This window comes from Aphis gossypii, chromosome X (genome assembly GCF_020184175.1).
Source record: "Aphis gossypii isolate Hap1 chromosome X, ASM2018417v2, whole genome shotgun sequence".
Taxonomy (NCBI): domain Eukaryota; kingdom Metazoa; phylum Arthropoda; class Insecta; order Hemiptera; family Aphididae; genus Aphis; species Aphis gossypii.
This window is the reverse complement of record NC_065533.1, coordinates 51,073,276-51,095,260: the sequence shown is the minus strand read 5'-3', so window position 1 is coordinate 51,095,260 and position 21,985 is coordinate 51,073,276. Positions and strand designations below refer to the sequence as shown.

The 21,985-nt window shown below is 28.9% G+C and overlaps 3 protein-coding genes across 4 annotated transcripts; 2 read left to right on the top strand and 1 right to left on the bottom strand.

Annotated features, from left to right (window-relative positions):
- The first annotated feature begins 7 nt into the window (after positions 1 to 7).
- Positions 8 to 8,357, top strand: LOC114125959 (uncharacterized). Of its 2 annotated transcripts, XM_027989798.2 has the most exons (3): positions 8 to 880; positions 4,183 to 4,497; positions 5,049 to 8,357. In XM_027989798.2, the coding sequence occupies exons 2-3, from the start codon at positions 4,236 to 4,238 to the stop codon at positions 6,902 to 6,904; spliced, it is 2,118 nt and encodes a 705-aa protein (XP_027845599.2). In that variant the 5' UTR covers positions 8 to 880; positions 4,183 to 4,235; the 3' UTR covers positions 6,905 to 8,357. The 2 variants fall into 2 exon arrangements, with proteins under 2 accessions (XP_027845599.2, XP_050062558.1); XM_050206601.1 differs by lacking the exon at positions 4,183 to 4,497.
- A 1,876-nt stretch (positions 8,358 to 10,233) lies between these two features.
- LOC114125956 (uncharacterized) lies at positions 10,234 to 13,762 on the bottom strand. The gene is made up of 2 exons (XM_027989794.2): positions 12,971 to 13,762; positions 10,234 to 10,659 (listed from the first exon to the last, which is right to left on the bottom strand). The coding sequence occupies exons 1-2, from the start codon at positions 13,445 to 13,447 to the stop codon at positions 10,234 to 10,236; spliced, it is 903 nt and encodes a 300-aa protein (XP_027845595.2). The 5' UTR covers positions 13,448 to 13,762.
- A 3,220-nt stretch (positions 13,763 to 16,982) lies between these two features.
- Positions 16,983 to 20,730, top strand: LOC126552044 (eukaryotic initiation factor 4A-III). The gene is made up of 10 exons (XM_050206516.1): positions 16,983 to 17,318; positions 17,415 to 17,617; positions 18,699 to 18,831; positions 18,890 to 19,023; positions 19,230 to 19,318; positions 19,388 to 19,526; positions 19,600 to 19,715; positions 19,810 to 19,917; positions 20,085 to 20,212; positions 20,439 to 20,730. Exons 1-10 carry the CDS (start codon positions 17,180 to 17,182, stop codon positions 20,453 to 20,455), a joined length of 1,206 nt encoding a protein of 401 aa, XP_050062473.1. The 5' UTR covers positions 16,983 to 17,179; the 3' UTR covers positions 20,456 to 20,730.
- Positions 20,731 to 21,985: the final 1,255 nt, after the last annotated feature.

The following is a 21,985-nucleotide window of genomic DNA, read 5'->3' as shown; positions in this document are numbered from 1 at the left end:
ACGAGTTGTTGTTATGTGCATTGCAATAATATTGCATTACGACTACCTCCGATCTCCGACACTTGTACTATAGCAGCTGCAGGACGTAGCATAATATTATTATTAATATTATCGAGTAAAAGCGTCGCACGCACTGACGCGCGCCGTAAGCTCGTCTTCTCAACTTCACGGTCACACACACTCACACACACACACCGTGACTGTGTGCCGTCCGTCGCCAGTACACACGAACAGTTGTGCGTTGTGCGGTCGTCTCGATGACGATGTCCGTTGATGACGGAGTCCCGTCGGCCGTAGCGATTCGGTAGGACTGCGCCAAGACCGTGAGTCCCGTCGTAACCGCGACAGCCCGCCGACGGCAGTACAATATAACGTCGTCGTGATCGTCTTTTTTTCCGAGTTCATACCACGGCAGTAGTTCCTTTTCCGAGCGTCGAGCCCGCCCGTCGAGTGAACGGCGACGGAGGAGGTCGCCTGTCGCGCGCGTCCGCGTCGTCGGTTCAAGGCGAACCGGCTGCAGTCGTCTGTGTTTTTAAACGGCCAGTAGGTCGCTCGCAGCGGACCGCTCACAGTCTCTGCACGACGGCAGAGCGACGATCATGGTCGGCGGCATCGTCTGATCGTCGCGTATCTCGTTCGTCAGCGGCGGCGCGAGAGTGGACCGCGAGTGGCGACCACAACGACCGACGCACCACCCGGGGGTTGTGCGGCGCGGCGGCGGTGTCGGCTACGACGTCGACGTCGGCTTCGTGACATAACTCAGATCGACCGTCTTGTTCTTCCCCGGCGTGACCCGGGTGCTCGTTGCCGGTTGGATTTCTTCCGTTGATTGTCGTGGACAACCATCACTCGTACTCGGCATACCACTGCACTCGAGCAGGTAACAAGACCGTTTGTGCGTATTAGTTATAGTTAGTGTAACAATCTGAATATGATGGTGTGTGTTTGTGCACCTGCATAACGACAAAGTACTAACTAAGCAAGAGGTTTACTAAAAATTGTTTTGGAGAATTTCAAAACATTTGACTGTTTCCAAGTCTTTTTACTACCTACTAACATTCACATACTTGTGTTATAACTAGGTAAAGTCAGTTAACATGTTGACCGCCATATGGCTGCCGTCGATCATCTGTAATTCTCAAATTGTATACATTTGTAACCGCCGGCTTTAAATTGACCTATAATTAATTTTAAGTATAAGAACATAATATTATCAGTATTTTTGTGCTGGTTATTTTTTCATGTTTTAATTTTAAATTAAGTCATTAGTAGGTAGGTATTTTTAGATGCTCGTAACTTGCTTTAAGATTTAAAATTAAAAAAAAAGCCCACATCAGAACAACAGATATATTATTCTTACCTACTTTCATAATTGACAATAAATAAATTCAAACATGTAGTATTTAAACTAGTAATACTTAATGGATTCTTATAAATACAAATTTGTTGCTCCATATCCTTTTAAAATGAAAACATAAATGAATATATAAAAAATATTTGAACTTGGTACACTTAAAGTTGAAGGAACTGATAAAACATTTGAGCGGGTTATCCAAGAATTCAAATAATCGAAAATTCCAAAAAAATTAAAAATATGTGTTTTATTTAAAACAGTTCAATGTATTAATAACTATGTATTCATTATAATATGTATGTATTTACTATTTTTACATGTTTAAACTAAAAAATCGAGAACTTCGAATTATTCAAAAAAATATTTGAATGTTTAACTGAAAAATAAAACAAGTTTTGTTTGAAATTGTTAAAATAGTAAATGCTAAGGATTGGGAAAATATTTCAAAGTATTAATGATTTTGAGTTAAAAGAATTTAAGAAAATCAGATTTGACTGTACTAACAATTAATACTTCTTTCAATTTTATTACATCATAAATCTTTTCAATGTCTTATACTTATAAGATGTATATTTTATCTTTTGTCTTTATATTTTATTTTATATACTTATGTTCTTAGTTTAGTTACATGCATTTGCACTTAAAATTCACACTGTCACAACCAATAATCATTATTCTAAGTAAATTACCTACTAATTGTGACTAATTGTTAAAAGTAGGCATTAGTTACAAGAAAAATATGAATATAAAGAGCAATATTTGAGCACTTTATTTCTTAAAGTATCTATTGACTCATCTATACTTATTCTCACCAATCATTATAGTTGTAAACACAAATATTACTACATTATAATTATTATTTAAATATGACATATGTTCTCCAGCGTAATTTTACCAGACGAATACAATGAAACAAAAATAAATATGATTAAATGAATCTTCAACAAAATATTTTACTTTTCACATTGCACTTTAGTTACTAAGGTGTCAACTGTCAATACTGTAATGGTAAAATTTTTGATGTAATATTTTAAACATATGGCATATACAAGCCAAATTTTACAATTATTTATTTGTTTCTACCTCATTTTTATTTTTGAAGTGAAAACTTCTTTAGGCGTGTTTAGCACTTTTTGTGGGTACTGAATTGAACTAAGCCGTCACGCTAATAATGTAACACTCAATCGGGTGAAGTTGGCTTGAGTCAAAAAGACTAAAAGCAATAATTGTCGCTATAGCAATAATAAGTATCAGCAAAAAAAAATATAAGTATAAGTATGTATAAGTACATTGTAAAAGTTATTTATTTATCAATATGGAACGCAAAAAAATTGTATTTCGTATTATTAATTTTGCCTTGTTGAAGTTTTCACTTCTATCGTGTGGTCTTAAACACATACAATTTTATTTTTTTGGGGTGTTATGGCGTTTTTGCTTAACACAAGCATTCTACATTGAAATGATTAGGTGTTACTTAATTTTAAATTAAGCTTTAGGCTGGCTGCTAAAACATATAATTCAAAAATGGCAATATACAGTCGTGTCTATTAGAAAGAGTTGAAATTGTAATTTGATTATTTAAATTATACGATCTTTTTTTTTTTTTTTAACAATCAAAGTCAAATATACTAATGTAACACATCTTGTTTCTAAAAATTAATAATGAAAAAAAAAAATCACAAATTAACAAGTAAGTATTATGGTGGTTGTATAGCATATGTTAATGATTTTTGTAATCCTGGCAGTTACATATATAAATAATAATAAATAAAACAACCTAATTTCATATTTATGATCTCAAGATAAAAATCAATAATTGGATATTCAAATAATATTTTTAGGTTTATTTATTCAAGATATAACAATATCTATATTTTTTAATGCCTTGCAATATCAATACTTAAAAGCAGTCTAATAATAAATTGTAAGACTGTTAATTGCAGTATGGAGGTCAACATTTTTTAAGTCGATTATCTAGTATACAAAAAAAATTATGTAAATATAGTTCTTGGAATTTGTATAATTGTAGTGCTCATCAATTAATAGTCATCAATTAAATATTTACAAATTTGTTCTTTAAACACTTGTTTATATTGAATAATAAGATTAAAATTGATTTTATATAAAATATTACAAGTTCTAGATTCTTGAAATTCTGAGTCTAAAATTATATCTTGATTTCTAAATGAATATCTAAACCTACATTACTTTAATATAATTATGAGTATATCTAATTTATTTATAATTATAGGTACTAGCTTTAATTTAAACAATTTTAATTTACTATTTTATGTAATACATAGAACCATAAACTGGTCATTTTATATTAATGTGTGAATTAATTGAAATAAGCCTTGGTTTTCAACTGATATGTCATGAATTAGCATGATGTATATTACCAAAATATAATGACTTCTAAAATTATATTTATTAATATTGCATAGATATATAATATATAATAGAGCTCAAAAGATACTAAATGTCAACATATTTCAATATCATGTTAGCAGTTGACTAAATTCACTGTTAAAATAAATAAAAAATAAAAAATATTCATTATTAAGTATAAATTGAATTGAATTGTTTTAAATATTACATTATTAACTTATTCATATCGATTGAACTGGCTGACATAATAATAGACTACCTATATTTGAAGATACTTCAACATTAATAAAACTATCAATATATATTTTTATTATTAATAAATACCTCAGTTAATATGTAAACATAAAACATTTAACTAAAATTTTGATAAAAAAAAATTGTTTTAATTAAGATCAATAACAGATGTTAAAAATTAGTTTGATATAATCTGTTTGTTTCAGTGAAAAGAGACTGCATTTGGTAACTAACCAAATTAATCATCATCAACATTGTTATGTTTACGGCGGCACGGCGTTGCGTTTCTAACGCCTTGTCTGGTGTGTCAATTTGTGGCTGTAATCGACACAGCCCTAATACAATTGCTGGTTGTTACATTAGGAAGCTAACTAGAACTGCCAATAGTAACGGTGGTGGCTTTAAAGCTGTTGTCACTACAGCTCTTCTATTCATCATGGGTGCTTTATACTGTTTATACGGTACTGGTGGAAGTACAGGTAGCACAGTTACACCTGTTGCTTATGGTCAACAATCATTAGGTACCTATATTCTATAATAATTTAGTTCATAAGATGAATTATTTAATATATTTTTGAGGATTAGGATAATTAATTAGTTTTTTTTTAAAGAAATATAAACAATCAATATGTATAAAAATATATGTTTTTGAACTGTAAAATAATTCATAATATATTTTTCTCAATATGAATAATTTTGTAATGTTATTTTTTACAAGTTTTTAACCTTTGAAATGTTTTTAATTTTGGTTTATTTGTGTTAAATTAAATTATACTATATTATTATCAAATAAATTTGATTAGGTTACTATTCAATTAACCAAAACTCATGGTTAAGATAGTGTCTTAACTTAGATTAAGAGCAATCGTGTAATACCCAAGATTGCACATAAAATATCTTCTTTTGGAAAGTATTAATCTATATCTAATATTCATTCTATAAAACCTGCAATAATCTTACTAATATTATTGTTAATCTCTGCAGTTCTTATAAACTATACAAGCAATTTATTGCAAATATTATTACTGTTATTTCTTCATACAATGATTATTTCATAATACATCGTTTTCAGGAAGCAGTGATTCGATAATCGGGATGAATCCAGATGCGATTGCAGACGTAGCAGCGATGACTGGTGGAAATTCACACACAAACCTGGGGTGTGGTGGCAACAACGGTAAGAAGCGACGGAGAAAACAGCAAAAGATAAAACCACCTAGTGGTGTGGTGACTGCCGCTGATATGTATGAGCCCGGATTCCGCATACGAAACGCAGGCCTCTGTTCAACTAACACTCGGTTATTGGTACTGATCACTTCAGCAGCGGCTCCATCGCACTCTCAAAATCGACAAGCCATTCGTATGACATGGATGAATCGATATGGACCAAGTGTGAGTATGGCGTTCCTAGTGGGTACACCACAAATGTCTGAGACCGATCCAGTGGCTCGAGTGCTGGAGGCCGAAGAACTAGCGCTAAAGACCCGTCTAAATCAGCATGATATCAATAATAACATCAAACTGAAAGAAAAAGCCAATTCTAAGCCATCAGCAGCTGTGATCCCTGCAGCGGCAGATACGGTGGTAGAACCATTGAAGAATGATGCTCCTGGGCCTTCCCGATTTTTGCGAGACCGAGAACCAAATTCTGGAGAAGGCTTAGATGCGCATGCTATGCATGGACTAAACGAAGCAGAGCGGGCAGTGCAACGAGTATTAGGGCGAGAATATGGTCGGTATGGTGACTTAGTTCAGTGCCAATCTCGAGACACTTACACTAACTTGACCTTGAAATCTATCGCTGCTCTCGAATGGACTCGTCAATATTGTCCGTGGGCTCGGTATCTATTAAAAACAGATGACGATATGTTCATCGACGTACGTAGGCTATTGCGGTTCATCAACAAAGTAGAAACCGAATCTGTTACGGAATCCAGTGTCAGTGGACTTCATCCTCGCCCCCTTGAACCCGTACATGACCCATACGAATTATTCACCCTAGGTGCGGATATTTTTGAGTCTGGAGCCACCCCTAGTTTTGATATTGAACTGCCGCCTACCATATGGGGACGGCTAGCACACGGGTGGCGCCCGATTCGACAACATAACAGTAAATATTATGTTTCTCGTACGCAATATACTGGTCGAGTATATCCCGATTTTTGCACGGGGCCCGCATACCTTATGACTCGGTCGGCAGTTAGCCCTTTATACGAGGCGGCATTAGGCAAAGATTTTGACGTGGTTGATGATGACGACGAAGATGGTAATCAGGAAAACAAAAAAAATATGAACGAAGAAGATGAAGGTCCTGAAGTCAAAACATATTTAGGAAAAGACTGTGGCGATGGTAATCAGACTTTAGATGATGATGATAAAGCATCAGCGAATGTATATGTTAGCAAAAATACCGTGCCATACTTGAAACTTGAAGATGTATACTTAACTGGAGTAGTGGCAGAGCGACTAACGCGCCGGGCAACCGAGCGACAGGCGCGCCGAGAGCTCAAAGAAAAAGAAAGACTCGCTTCAAGTAACAATAATCATAGCCAAAAATCAAATGATGGTAAAGTAGTGACGAATCATAGTCACAGTGATAGTGGTAAAAATACGAGACTGAAAACAACAGATATAATTGTGAAGGTGAGACGAATCCATGATGATCAATTCGCAAACAAGAAAATCACTGGTCGCGCATTGGATCGAGCTGTGTGCAATGGTCTAAGCCCAAGCGATTCTGTTGGTACTAATAATGGAAGCGGTGGATTTAGTTGGTTCCGATGGTATTGGGGTGATACTGCGTTGGACAAGGACATAAAAAAAAAGAAAAAAGATCAAGGAGTAATTTCCTTGCACATGGTTAAGTATTACGAGCAATTTGAATTATGGCGACGGCTAATGGACGGTAGGACTAAGTGTAAGTCTTAACCCTCGTTTTCTATGAATTTGTGAATTTTTACTTTTTTACCTTAAGGCAACCGTAACTATAGCTTCTATGTATAATATAAACGCAGCATATACATAGTCTCCCAGATTATTCTTTTTATACTTTTTCTCAGCTCGCGATTTTCTCAATATTTATTTTTGTATTGATGACTTAAAATTTGTCCCTTCCGGCTTCCAATAATTTTTTTACCGTTACTGATGCCGGTAAAAAATATTTATACATAAGTGAAGTAATTAAACCTAAATAATTAGAAACTATTTTTACAAATTATGTATTATTTTTGTTCATATAATATATGTTTGTATAATGTATATGAACACTGAACAGAATGCAATAAACATTTATTTATATCTGATTAGGCATCCATTTTGATTCCTAGTTATGATTATGATATGAATATTATCATTTTTATATCCCTAAGTGATTTATTTATTTATATGTACCATATTACCATTCAGTTCTCTGTATTAAAGTATTATTGTTGTAACAAAATCATAAACACTTTAGAATATATATTATATTTTTCATTGTTATCATTAAGTACAATCCTTTTTAGTAGTCCCTTTACTAATAATTTTTTTTATTTAAGACTTATGCCTTGACGCAAAAATAACTCGTACAAACAATGATATACTATTATGTTTATACATATTTCTTTTTTATATCTACACCTATTTTTTTTTTTGTACCAATGTCAGGCTCACTATTCCATTTAATGAACAAATAAAACCCCACAACCATTTATAGAATTATTTTATGTTATACATTTTTTATTTTATATGATATATTAGATATTTATATTTATATAGTTGACAAATTGTAACAAAATTTATTTTATAGACTAAATATATATGTATGAATGGTATGTTTTATTCAAATGTATAATTTTTATGCAATAAATTATTTAAAAATGGTCGCGATAATCAAATTATATTATATGTAACTATATTAAAATAGTTAAAATTTTAAGAAAAAACTAAATTTAAACTTATATTTATATTATACTCATTCATTGAATCTGTATTAATGTATAAATTATATACTTACATATGTTATATTTTGTGCTTCTCACAACTCACAAGTTAGGTTGTAATATTTGTAGGAAAAAAAATATTTTTATTTTTAAATACTAAATACATAACATTCATAATGATACATCATGATTTATTTATATTTTGGTTATTTTTGATAACTCTGTTATCGTTTTAACAAAACATATTAATGCTCAAGAGATTTTACATTTTAACTGAAAAATCAACATTTTTAAACTGTATACTATGTTTAAGTTTTGATTGTACATTGAACCACTTGCCCTTACTTCCGGGAATCCTTAAAATAATGTCTACTAAAAATATCAAACTATAGTTTTTTTAAATTTATTATTATAATCTTTTTTATTGATTATAAAATATATTTCAATTTATATTTTTATAATGTACTTACTCTATTCCAGGCATATACTAGTTAATAATTATTATACCTTTTTAATAGAAAAATAGAAAAGTAACATCAGAAAATATTATTATGTTTATCAACACTAATACATAGGTTGGAAACAAATTTCTGTATGAAAAAGAAAGAATAAAAACACTTATTTAAATACACAAAACTTGCTTGAATATTTTTCTATTATACCATTTTAAAATACATATTAATAGTTTTAAAATTAAGAATGCTATTCAATATATCATTATTATATGTAATAAACATATACAATATGACACTCTTAAAAAAATCATGACCTCTATTTATATGCATAAATTATGATTTAGTTTTATGTGTATTATTTTTATAAATAATCAGTTTTATCCTATAATTTGAAATTAAATATCATAAATTCTATCTTATATAAGAGCACTATTTTAATTTGTTTTAGAACAATGCTCAATTTAAAGGATTAATTTTTCTCAGAAGATTATCACTACAAAAAAATGTTTAGCCAAACAAAAAACTAAAAACTATGAAGTTTCCTTAATTTATAAAATATTCATATTATATAAAAAATAATTTATTATAATAAAATTAACTTTTATAGGTAGTTTAAAACTAAGTTATAAAAATAAAAAAAGTATAATTATTGACTATTCTGTGTAAGAAAGTAGCATAAGGTAAAATACATAGGCGCAAAATATAAATTAGGTACCTAACAAGCTAATTTTTTGCCTGTATCAAAAATCTACACTAAATAAATACGCTAAATTTTTTAATATTCCACAACAGTGAATATTTTATGAATGCTACCTACTGTGTAATGATAAAATACTAACGAATAATAATAATAAATGTGTATGAAAGTACAATGTAATTTACATGATAAATGATAATATCGTAATAATAGACTATATTATGTTTTTATGCTTATAATAATATAAACATATTGTGGAATTTTCAAGTATCTACAATTATTCGTAGGTTACATCAAAGAATTATTATCAAAAAATAAATTAATTTTATTGTTAAACAGGTACTGGCTTTGGATAAAAATTCCCGTTTTCCTAACTATTTTGAAAAGTAACTGTAATTTGTGAACTTATTTAGTTTTACCTCTTTAAGTATCAACTTAATCAAATTGGATACCTACCATAAATCACCACAAATTTAAAATGAAATTATTTCTACTATTCCAAAATGTTATATTGTTATGATAGAAAGAAAAAGTTTAAAAAACATATTTATTGTAAAATCAATATATTCATTAATTAATAAAGAAAATTATAATTCTTGAGAAAAACCGCCAAAATAATCAGAAATAAATATTTAAAATATAAAATCTTAGTAACATTGCATATACATTTTTGTAATAAAAATATATAAAATGTAATGTAAAATGTAATAGGTAATCTACACTCATCTAGTAGATTGTATGTCAAATCAAAAATTAAGCAAATGATCAAAGTCCCAAAGTCATTAGTATAATTTAATTTGTAAGAAAATATTCTTTATTCTTAGGAAAAATTTGAAGTTATAAATTTCTTTAGTTATTATAGTTATAATATATAGACGTAAATATAAATCAATAATACTATACGATAGGTCGTGTATCAAATGTGTCGAGTGGGTCATGGACTTGACACTAGCACAAAACGTTACCTATATTATAGTGCTTGATTATTTTAATCTTTAGGACTCCTGCAATAAAATTTACTTGCCGACCACTCGTTTATAATGATGAGTACTTATTTTATTGTTACCCAAAACAATTTTAAACTTAACAACGACCTCAACAACTGCTGAACAATGAATTTCTTGAGCGCGACTACGAACGATATCCTAATAATCATTGTCAGAGTTATGTCATTACGATGTGTAGTTATTCGAACGACAACCCGATGCCCACTCCGCAGTTGTCCATTGTGTGGTTCAAGAACGCGCTCAGCGATATGGCCGTCCGATCGTCCAGCCGCTTCTCCCATAAGCTGCTGACGATGCCATTCGTGTCGACGGCGGCCCGGAACACGGACGTATCTGACAGGATGCGAAACGCCAACCGAGTAGTAACCTTCGAATTGGCCGGATTCACGTCGACCTCCGTGCCCGATTGTATCCAATCGGTGCAATGTTTGTAGTACGCCACTTTGGTTGCCCAGTCTGTCGTGCTTACTCTGCCACTGATAAAGTAAGAAGGCCCTGCGTACTTGGCCACCAGGCTTGGCCGCAAATTAGACATGTTGAGGTCGCACGAGGCGTCCCTTTTGAATGCCAAATTTGCGCCCAGCGACAGTCGATCTGTTACTGACTAACAACATCCATAGGTGAGGCAAGTAGGTTGATAACCGTAAAAATATAAAAGAATACAATTTATTATTAGGTAAAGAGATTGGTCAATTTTTTTTATATATAAGCAATCCACTAAAGCTCATCATAATATTATATTTTTGTTTTTACATGTATTAAATTTGAAATGGTACCAACTGATTTGTGTAATTGTATATTATAATAAAAGAAATAAACACTGAACACAAACACAGACAGTAAAAATAAAAAATAATAAAATGAAAAAAATATATATAATAAAAAAATATTGACGGTTGTGTAAATAAAAAGTGTTAGATTCACTTATATATTAGATTTGCAATGAATCATTATTTAAAAAAAATTTATAATTTCGTATAACATATTTTACATTGCGTAGATATATTTTATAAATTATTTATTTTTATTATTGAATATGTTATTGTTTTATGTTTTTTACTATAGGTACCATAATAATATTAATCTAATACATTGAATTTTTAACGAGGAAACTTTGCAGTGGACAAAAATGTTTGACGAATAACGTAGTTATATAATTTAGTCTATCTATGTATTATAATATATTAATATTGTACTAAAAACTGACAAAATGTATATCAAAACGTCAAAATTGATGAAACCCCCTTGTATTATTTGAGACCCGTAAACACATTTTAACCATAACATGTATTTCTAATCGTTTAATACCTATATGTTTTTATTTTAAATTTTTAAAATATAATAGGATTATTGCTTATAAAGATTGAAGTTTTCTTGCTTTTGCTGATAACGCCAATCTACATTAAAAAAAGAGCGGTCAAGTGAGTAACGCTCTGCTGTATAATAGGTTACTATAATATGTAGATGTATTAAATTTGAATCTAATAATAAGTATCATTTTATACGAAAAACGATTATAACAAAGATGATTTGTCAGCCTAGGATATATTTTCCAGTAGGTGGTGAAAAAGTAGGTTTGTGTTTTATTGATCTGAATATCCCAAAATTTAAGTTCTTTTATAATTATTGTTAGCCAAACTTATGGAAAATCTTGTATTAAATTTTCAATTCTTAACTACTTATACAAAATATTTTTTTATAAATTTTAACTACAAAATAATTTGCAAATATTCACGATTTTAACCAAATTTTTGTCAATATTTTAACTTTATATGCTAATAACAAAAAATTGTGCCCGTGTATTCTTATAATTTTTGAATCGCTATAAGACTAATTATTATGACTTATTTGAGGAACTTTATATTACGCATTTTCATATATTTTGACTCAGCCAAAAAAATTTTATTGATATTTATAAAAAAAAAAAACTAAACAAAAACGAATATTTCAAATGCCCATAAACAGCATTATAATAAGCGAAATATTTTAAAAATTAAACCATGTAAAGAAAATACCAATTTAAATAACTGGTGAAATTTTCAAATATTTACGATTTATAATTTTTCATAATAAAATAACAGATATTGAAAATCGTTCGAAAATCGTTATCGTAAAAATTATACGATAATTACGATTTCGTAAAAATTTAAAATTTAAATGCTCATCATAACATTTTTTTTTACAATGACGATTCGAGTTTTCTTCATAGCTATTTGAAGGAAAACTTAAGGAAAATTTAGTGTTGATTTTTTTAACCTTAGATATAAATACGAACAGTTTTATGAATTTTCAACTACAAAATTACTTGCAAATATTCGGGATTTTGACATATTTGAATATTTCGTAAAAATTTGATTTTTAAACGCTTATAAAAATAATTCTACCTAACTAACGATTTTTGATTTTTCAACTACAATAAGAACGACTTATAAGAAACCTTGTATTAAAATTAATTAAAAAAACGAACCGTTAAAATTTAACCGTGTATAGATAACGCTAATATAAACATTTGGTGAAAATGTCGTGTTTTTACATTGATAATAGTTTTTGAGTTACAAAGTTATAACCATATAAAAACAAATTGCCATCGGCGGAAACCACGGCCGAAGTTTGAAATTGAAGCATTATTTCGACAAGTTATGCTGTACACAGGCACAAAAACAAAAAAAAACACACATCCTTGTAAAATCACTTCGTTCAGAATTTAAAATGTATTTTTATTTATTCTCATTTTTCCCTATATTCGCACAGACAAGCCATGAAACGAAACAATTTCGTATACATCGAGCCCTTAAAAATACGACACGTCACACGTTCATCTGCGGACTTAAATTCAATGTCTGTATGGTATAAAGAGCTGTACTATGTACTTTTACCTAAGTATATATTATAATATCACAATATGTTAGGTTTACTTGCAAGATTTGGAACGCACAGTGTTTGAACAGCGGGTCGATGGACAAGGACAGTGTCCGTGTCGGAAACCAGTAGTCTAAGTTGACCAGAAACTTGACGGGATGACACCATTTGCACACCTGTCCGGCCAGTGACACGTCCAACCAGTTTCCGCTGTTGTCCAACCGGCCGATCGCTTCAAAGTTCCACCTGCCCGACTTGGGGTGCAAGTCGGCCATGGCGGAAGCGTTTAAGTTCTGCCATCCGGCTATTTCGTACAAGGTCGACACCCACAGGCCCGCTGGCTTGGGGCCGTTCGTGTTCAGCTTGAACACAGTCGTGATCGGCAATTCCATCCTCTTGGTCAGAAAGTGGACCCGACATCCGGTGAACGGTATCGGCATCAAACTGTCAAACGACCGGAACACGTCGCGCATCAGACCCGTTGGCGGTGAGATGGTTTCGCAACCGACCGTGCTTTCCGTATCCACGGTCATGATGATGGTTTGTTGCCGTAAGTCGTATGACTTGCCCGAGCTCCTCTATACACTAACGCCGTATACGATATTATTAGGTGTTTATTATCCTTGTGTTGCTGTATCCTGCAAATCCGTCTGGCCGTGCTGCAGGCCCTGAAAATTATCGACGGATAGTATTGTAGAGTCCAATCGCACTTTCGTCTATCGAATATGCGTATTTTCGTATTTACGCATATTGTACGTGTTTATTGTGTAATAATTAATGAGGCGTTAACGGTAATAGTTTAATCGACTAGTCGCCATAGTAGCGCACTGTACATTATTATGCTATAGAAATGTAAAATTCAAATTTATCGGTGATCACTGATCAGTGTATGCGTATAACTTATATGTTATTATTATTATTTTTATTTTTTTTTTTTATCAATTTATTCGCTGGATCAAACAATTTATATTGTAAAGTTGTATTCAATTATAACATATTTTTAGTTTGAATTATTATATTTTAGTTATAACTAGCCGACCCCGTACACTTCGTTGCCCGTTTAAAATGCCTATTTTATAATATGATTAGAACTTGTTTAATTTGTTATTTAATATTCGGATTAACGTTGTTTAAAACTTAAACATTTTCGTTGACCATTTTTATATCTCAAAAAATGCGTACAAGCACCATTTTAAAATTCAAATTTTGTAAAAATGCTTTCTTATTGCACACTAAATTCGTGGTACGATAATGTACCATGTAAATTACAAGCCTCGGTCTGTTATATTATTCATTCTCTACTTTTATCAGTCAGTGAGTTAGTCAGGTTATATTATATATATAGCCATTCCGCTTTGCGGTTGTTCGTGATACTCTTAAGATTATGCGAACAGTATATATTATTATCAGGTAGGCGAACCCCGCGAGATGTACGTTTATAATTTTTAACCCTTAAGTTTCAAAGTTATATCATTTTTTTTCTATGGTGGATTAGATACAATAATGTGTCATCTCGTGGTTTTTTATATAATTACGATATAACTACCTGACTTATGTGTTGACACATTCAGCACTTTACTATTACAACTAATTATTATTAAAAACCAATAGCAACCATTTATAAACAGAAATTTTCATCGTAAATCTCAAAATCCTTGTTATATCGCCTACCGGTGGTGGAGGCTGGAGAGTGAACAATATTTTACGACCTATTCTCAAGCTTACCAAAAATACAAAAAAAAAAAATTAAATCAAATTGGCCCAACCGTTCTCAATTGATGAATTACTATACATTTTTGAATTTTTCACACTATTTATATATTATATGTAACCATGTATATAAATTACTAGGTATGATAAAATTAATAAATAAGTACAACAAAAATAAAAAAAAAATTTCTATTTATCTAATATAATATTAAAACTTAGGATGTATGAAAAATTGTAATTATATTTAAATTAAATTATACTTTAATTTTGTACATACTTAATAAAAATTGATAAATTATAATAAAGAGCCTTAAGTTAAACCCATTAAAGATGTTATACTGTTTTACATTATTATTGTACCTACTTGCTTTATGAAAAAGTAAGAAATAAAATATTTTGTTTAGACTGTTTAGAGGATTTCTGCTATATGAGATATGACACAATATATCTCATCATAAATCTTATATAATATTATCCTAATTTAATAGGTTTCATTATAAACCACACAAATTGAATTTATTCATAGTTAGTAATGTAAAAAATATCATATAAAATGTGAAAATAATATTGCTAGTCAAATGTTAAACCAAAAATACTGTTCTCATAAATTTTGTTTTTCAAATCAAGATAAAATTGAAACATAGTTTTAATAATTCTTTATTATAACATTTTTTCTGAAAGAATCTTTATAGGTATTTTGAATTTCACACAAAACACAGTTTCACACAAGTACTTATCTACTTAGCTTACACATTATTATCATGTAGGTATTATTAATTATATCCACATGGCACATACCATAAACCAAACTAATTATTTCTATATAATCAGAATAAGTTAATCATTTAAATCATTAGGTATTATACTTATAAAATAAGGAGGTATTTATATGATGTTCTTTACCTAGTTATTTGTACTATACTATATTACTAGTAGATACTATACGTATAAAAATAATATACATGTTATATGTACATTAATAATGTACTAAATTAGTTAAACTTACTTTTCTTAAATAAATATATAGGTACACAACTATTTTAAAAACTAAAACCATTTTATCCGTACATGTTTGATCAAGTGGAGGTAATGTGGAGGTATTTTATTGATAGGTATTTTAAAATTTAAAATGATATATAAATAAAACTTATCGGTATCTATAATATATAAATAAACAACCTACAATATACTATATACTATATACACAAGAGCGTTCATATAGGGGGGCAAGGGAGAGACATGCCCCCCTTGAAAATGTTGAAAATCTTAGCATATTGTTTACTGTGATCAGAATCTATTTATTTATTTAGATATAATTTAATATAAGATAATCTATAATTTTATTTATGAAAAATCAGGTTATAAGCTCTAAATAATAACATGCTTTTTAGTTTTTATTCTATGGATAATATTATAAATTCTTAAAATATTATGTATTGCTATAGATACAAATGTATATGTATACTATACGTGTACACCGCCATAATATTTTATTTATGATCATATATTGAGATATATGTGTAATTATATAATATATAATATATATACAATATACATATAGCTATTTCTATTTATAAATGGATTGATAAATAAAAGCTTTGTCCCCCTCCTTGAGAATTTTCCTATTGGCACCTTTGTATATACATACAAATTACAAATATTAACTATGCAATAATTGTTTATTAACATGAATAATTATTTATATTAAAATACGCTTTTATTTGGAAATTTTTCTAAAATTTTCAAGCATAAGCTAAGTATACAGTATCTATACACCTATAGAGTCCAATATCATACACCATACTTGTGGCTAATCGTTTTATTTTAATAATATTTTCTCATAATTAATAAATAAGAAAAATTTAATTTAATGACATAGTTCATAAAATAAACTCAACATTTTTGAAAGAATAATTAAACAACCACCTAGTTGTTTAAATTTAATATAAAATAATTATTTTAACATTTCAAAAATTTTTTTGAAATTTTTGTAACGATTGCTGTTGAAAAAACGGCTTTAAATAATGTATTGACTTACATCGAAGTTTAAAGATACTTAATTATAATTTATTATATACTCGTATACTTTATTAGGATAATACAGTATTTTTAGGACAAACTGTAAATTATGATTTTTTAATAATTCGTAATAATAAATAATAATTATATTTTATATTTCTTCTAAGCTGTAGTATGGTTTTAATAATTCCACATTTTTCATATTATATAATATATTTGAATATTAAATTTTTGGCGCCAAATAGATTTGGTATACAAGCCATCGGCCTTCGTAACTGTTAACCTGGTCCAGTATAGGCAACCTCTTATCACCTTGAACACACGCTAAAAAGTTTGTTGTCAACAATACCTCATTTTTCGTTTTTTCGTTTAGCTCGTCGAATTATTGCTGTTCAGTGTTTGGAAGTTATAACTATCTCTGTGCTTTTCACTTTTCGTTGACGATACGTTCATTTTTATACTACTGTTTTAGCTGATGACTGCTCGTTGATCATTTATTATCCGTGAAAACAGTAAATAAATACTATAGCTACAAAATGGCAGCCAAACGGACAGGACTACTGACCGAAGATTTATCGCACGTCGAGTTCGAGACCAGTGAAGATGTCGAAGTACTCACGACGTTCGATAATATGAAGCTTCGGGAAGATTTGGTTCGTGGAATATACTCGTACGGTAAGTAGCTCATTACAATTCGTGGTCATTACGCATTAACACCATTATGTAATGCTATTGTTGTGGTTTTTTATTTATTGAATTATGTTATTTTAGGTTTTGAACGTCCATCAGCTATCCAACAAAGAGCCATCAAACCAATGATCAAAGGGCGCGATGTCATTGCCCAGGCTCAATCAGGAACTGGTAAAACGGCCACATTTTCTATTGCCATGTTACAATCTATAGACACTCAGTTACGAGATACACAAGTATTATGTTTATCACCAACTCGGGAGCTCGCTGTACAAATCCAAAAGGTACGTGGTCATTTGCTTTTTATACCTAAATAATTTTTTTGTGCTTATAGTGTTCTGCATAGGGTTTAACCTAATAGTTTATTATTAAAATGTTGAGATAAAAATGGATAATTGGAACTATTATTCAATATAAAATAGGATAATATACTATAAACCTATGATAAATTGATACTTTCCTATTGAGACTACAGTTATTATCGTTACTACCACCCAAGATTACATTCTATGTCGCGATTACCAAAATCTTAGAAATTACCACATGTTCTTAAGTTCAAAACTATTATTATAATATTAGTTTTTCCTATACATTACATTTATTCGTTAGTTAAAAGTTTTGCAGTATTACTTTGATTTTTATATAGTAATCACACTTCAAATTCCATTTATTTTATTCTATAGTTAATTTTTATTTATTAAATATTATTAGTGTCTATTTAATACTGAAGATACAATAGTACTGCTTAAACTTAACTTTTATAGTGTTTATACTAACATATTAAAAATTTTATACTTATTATAAAAACAATTTACCATAATTAAATTTATCATTATAACAAGACTTAACTATTTATCTTTTATATTTTATGTATGCAATACACTAAACAAAAATCCAAGAATGATTTATTAAAAATAAAAATGAGGTAGGTAGTCTCTGAAAGTAAATAAGTAGCAAATTTTGGTAATCTGGATTATATAATTATGACGTTCCACAAAATATGGTCTCATTTTATTATCATTTTTTATTTCTTTAATATATCTATATGATAATAGGCTGACAGGCAATCTCCATTCAGTTAACATTGTTCTTTGTGTACAATAATTTAATTTAAATTTAATATATCCATTTTAGTGATTCACTCATTGATAAATTACTCCTAACCTATTATATAGTAGAGGAGTTACCTACTTTTACCTTATTTTTTTGATTTTAAAATTAATATTTAATCTTTAACCATTGTTCTTAATAAATATAATAATATTATCTTAGAAATATTTAATTGTACTATTAATTTGTATGACTTATTATACAATAAAAAACTATTTGTTTTCTTAATTTAATATAAAACATTATATCTTTTAGGTAGTTTTGGCGTTGGGCGATTATCTTAATGTTCAGTGCCATGCGTGCATTGGTGGTACTAACCTTGGTGAAGATTTGAGAAAATTGGATTTTGGACAACATATTGTTTCTGGTACTCCTGGACGTGTGTTTGGTATGTAATAAAGATTTTATTCAAAAACTTTTGTTAATATATTAAAATTTTTTAACAGATATGATTAGACGCAAAGCATTGCGTACTCGTAATATTAAGACATTGGTGTTGGACGAAGCTGATGAAATGTTAAATAAAGGATTTAAAGAACAAATATACGATGTTTATCGTTTCTTGCCACCTGCTACTCAAGTACGATTAAATTATCATAAAGCTTAATAATATAGTTATTTAGTGTTTTTGTACCATTCTGATAATTCTAAGCTAATTATTATTATTTTACAACTATGAAGTTATCATTACTTTAATTATAATTTTTTGTCAAATTAACTCCTACATCTAATTTATAATTTCATGTTACTAATAAAATATTTTTTATAATTCTATTAATTTCATAGGTCATTTTAATATCAGCCACTTTACCGCATGAAATATTGGAAATGACAAACAAATTTATGACCGATCCAATAAGAATCTTAGTAAAACGGTCGGTATACAATATTTGATTAAAAATGTGTTGATTTAAGTTTTTAATACTAATTAATATATTATTTAGTGATGAATTGACACTTGAAGGAATTAAACAGTTCTTTGTAGCTGTTGAACGTGAAGAATGGAAATTTGATACGTTATGTGATTTATACGATACGCTAACTATAACTCAAGCAGTCATTTTCTGCAGTACTAAGAGAAAGGTTGGTCATCACATTCAATTAAAATAAATTAGTGAATTATAGTTAATCACTAACATTGATTTGAATTGCTTAGGTTGATTGGTTGACTGAAAAAATGAGAGAGTCAAATTTTACTGTAAGTTCAATGCACGGAGACATGCCACAGAAAGAAAGGGATGCTATCATGAAAGAATTTCGTGCTGGACAAACGTAAGTGTCTTAAGAACTGCTGTATTTTTGAGATAACTTATAGCAATGAAGCTGTTGTACATTTTTTAAATTTATTGTTAATATGTATATACAGGCGAGTTTTGATTACTACTGATATTTGGGCTCGTGGAATAGATGTACAACAAGTTTCTTTGGTTATAAATTATGACTTGCCAAACAACCGTGAATTATATATACACAGGTAATTTGTTTTTGTTATAAATTAAAAATATGAAGTACAAATAATATCTATAATGTAAATATTTTTATCAGAATATTTCTTCCCATACCGTTTTAATAATTGTTTTATAGCATATTTCATTAATTTTAATCTATTAAGCAATGAAGTAACAATAATTTTAATTTTAGGATTGGTCGTTCTGGAAGATTTGGTCGTAAAGGTGTGGCAATAAATTTTGTTAAAAGTGATGATATAAGGATTTTACGTGATATTGAACAATATTACTCCACACAAATTGATGAAATGCCAATGAATGGTAAAGCTATTAAATTAAATTAAATAGTTGTCGTAGTATATAGATTATGAAATATTGTTTTACATTAATGTAACATTAGAAGTTTTTAATTTTATATACATAACTTTGGACTGTACCTTAAGTTTTTATTTCTTTTAAAAACTATTTAACTATAGTATACATATTAAAACTATCTTTAATAAGTATTATTTAAAATGTATATTAAAATATTGCTTGTATTTTTCAGTTGCTGATTTGATATGAGAACATGGAAAAACAATAAACATTTGATCTTTTTTAATAACCTTACAACTTTTATTATATTATAATTAAATATTCACTTGAGAAAGAGATTTTGTATTTTAACTTTTAGCACGTATTATAAATGTACCTATAATATTGTTGATGTACATTTTTCATAATTATAATTTGCATGGTAATACATAATCATTTTGTATTGTTTAAACGTTTATAGATTAAACATCTTATCACTAATTATTAGAATGAATAAAATTACTAAATATTATTGAGATAAATTATTTTCTGCGTTATTAATAATTATAAAACCCAATCACTTTGAATAGTACAGGATAAGAAGTAAAAAGCATAAAAACCTTGAACATTTTCAGACTTTACTTTCCTAATCAACAAATAATATAAGTAACTTAAAAATGATGATATCATTACTCAATAACTAACATATATTTTTATTGCTAAGATTCAAAAGTGTCAAAATACCTATGTAAAAGTCTTTATACTTTATATTTAAGTTTAGAGAACTTCATGTTTGATAGTATTATTTGTTATGAATTTATTTTGTAACTTAATATTTTTCAATCGATTAAAAACAAATAAAGTACACGAACTGTAAGATACTGAAATTACTATTTTTATATTATTCTTATTGATATTAAATTTTTGTAGTTTTTATGTATTTATTATTGAAGCTTCAATGTTTATAATATACTTTTTAGCATAACTTATTTTCCATATATTTACATATTTGATATTGTTAGTTATAACTTATAAAAATGTAATTTTTAACTTGATTATAATAGTGGTGTTAGTGTGATGTTTTCAAATACATAAAATTTATCAAATATAATTTTAGATTGTCAAACGTCTTTTACAATTTAAAACCATTGTGATTATACTCTTGATATTTAAAACACTTATTTTTTACATTAATTTATGTAAGAATGTGTTTAATAGTTTAAATTGGGCAAAGTTAACAGTTACAGTACAGGTCTCTGCCAAAAATGTGCTACGAAAATATTATAGCACTAAAATAATAATATTATAGAACCTCAGGCAATCTCAATATAATCATAATTCATAATAATATGATAATAAATATTAATATAGATATTAACCCGTTCTGCCAATCTCAATATAATCATAATTCATAATAATATGATAATAAATATTAATATAGAATATAGATATTAACCCGTTTATGTAAAATACTCGGGTACGTGATCCACATTACACTGTTACACAGCCTACAGTCATTGGTGGTTGGTCGCTCAACTTTCTGGTAATTTTTAAATTCTTATTGCATTGAAACGATTGCTGGATTAAGATATGATATTTTTCTTCAAATATTATTACTAGCCCCGTTACTATACAATTCTGAATTATAGACATTAATACATTATCATGATTCCTATTTAGTTACTTTAGGAAGTACCTCTAATTGAAATAAAATTTTATTTTAAAATGTAGGTACTTACATAGAGAGTGCGATAGCACCATTGCACCTGGACAGGACAAGTGTCGCCTCCTCTATTTTAA

What these genes read in the sequence shown, in the direction of transcription:
- LOC114125956 (XM_027989794.2), bottom strand. Translation starts at nt 13,447, where the DNA reads ATGACCGTGGATACGGAAAGCACGGTCGGTTGCGAAACCATCTCACCG. An exon ending in GTGCGTTCCAAATCTTGCAA is followed by an intron (nt 10,660 to 12,970) that starts GTAAACCTAACA and finishes GGATGTTGTTAG; the next exon opens with TCAGTAACAGATCGACTGTC.
- LOC114125959 (XM_027989798.2), top strand. Translation starts at nt 4,236, where the DNA reads ATGTTTACGGCGGCACGGCGTTGCGTTTCTAACGCCTTGTCTGGTGTG. An exon ending in TTATGGTCAACAATCATTAG is followed by an intron (nt 4,498 to 5,048) that starts GTACCTATATTC and finishes CATCGTTTTCAG; the next exon opens with GAAGCAGTGATTCGATAATC.
- LOC126552044 (XM_050206516.1), top strand. Translation starts at nt 17,180, where the DNA reads ATGGCAGCCAAACGGACAGGACTACTGACCGAAGATTTATCGCACGTC. An exon ending in TCGCTGTACAAATCCAAAAG is followed by an intron (nt 17,618 to 18,698) that starts GTACGTGGTCAT and finishes TATATCTTTTAG; the next exon opens with GTAGTTTTGGCGTTGGGCGA. An exon ending in TCTGCAGTACTAAGAGAAAG is followed by an intron (nt 19,527 to 19,599) that starts GTTGGTCATCAC and finishes TGAATTGCTTAG; the next exon opens with GTTGATTGGTTGACTGAAAA.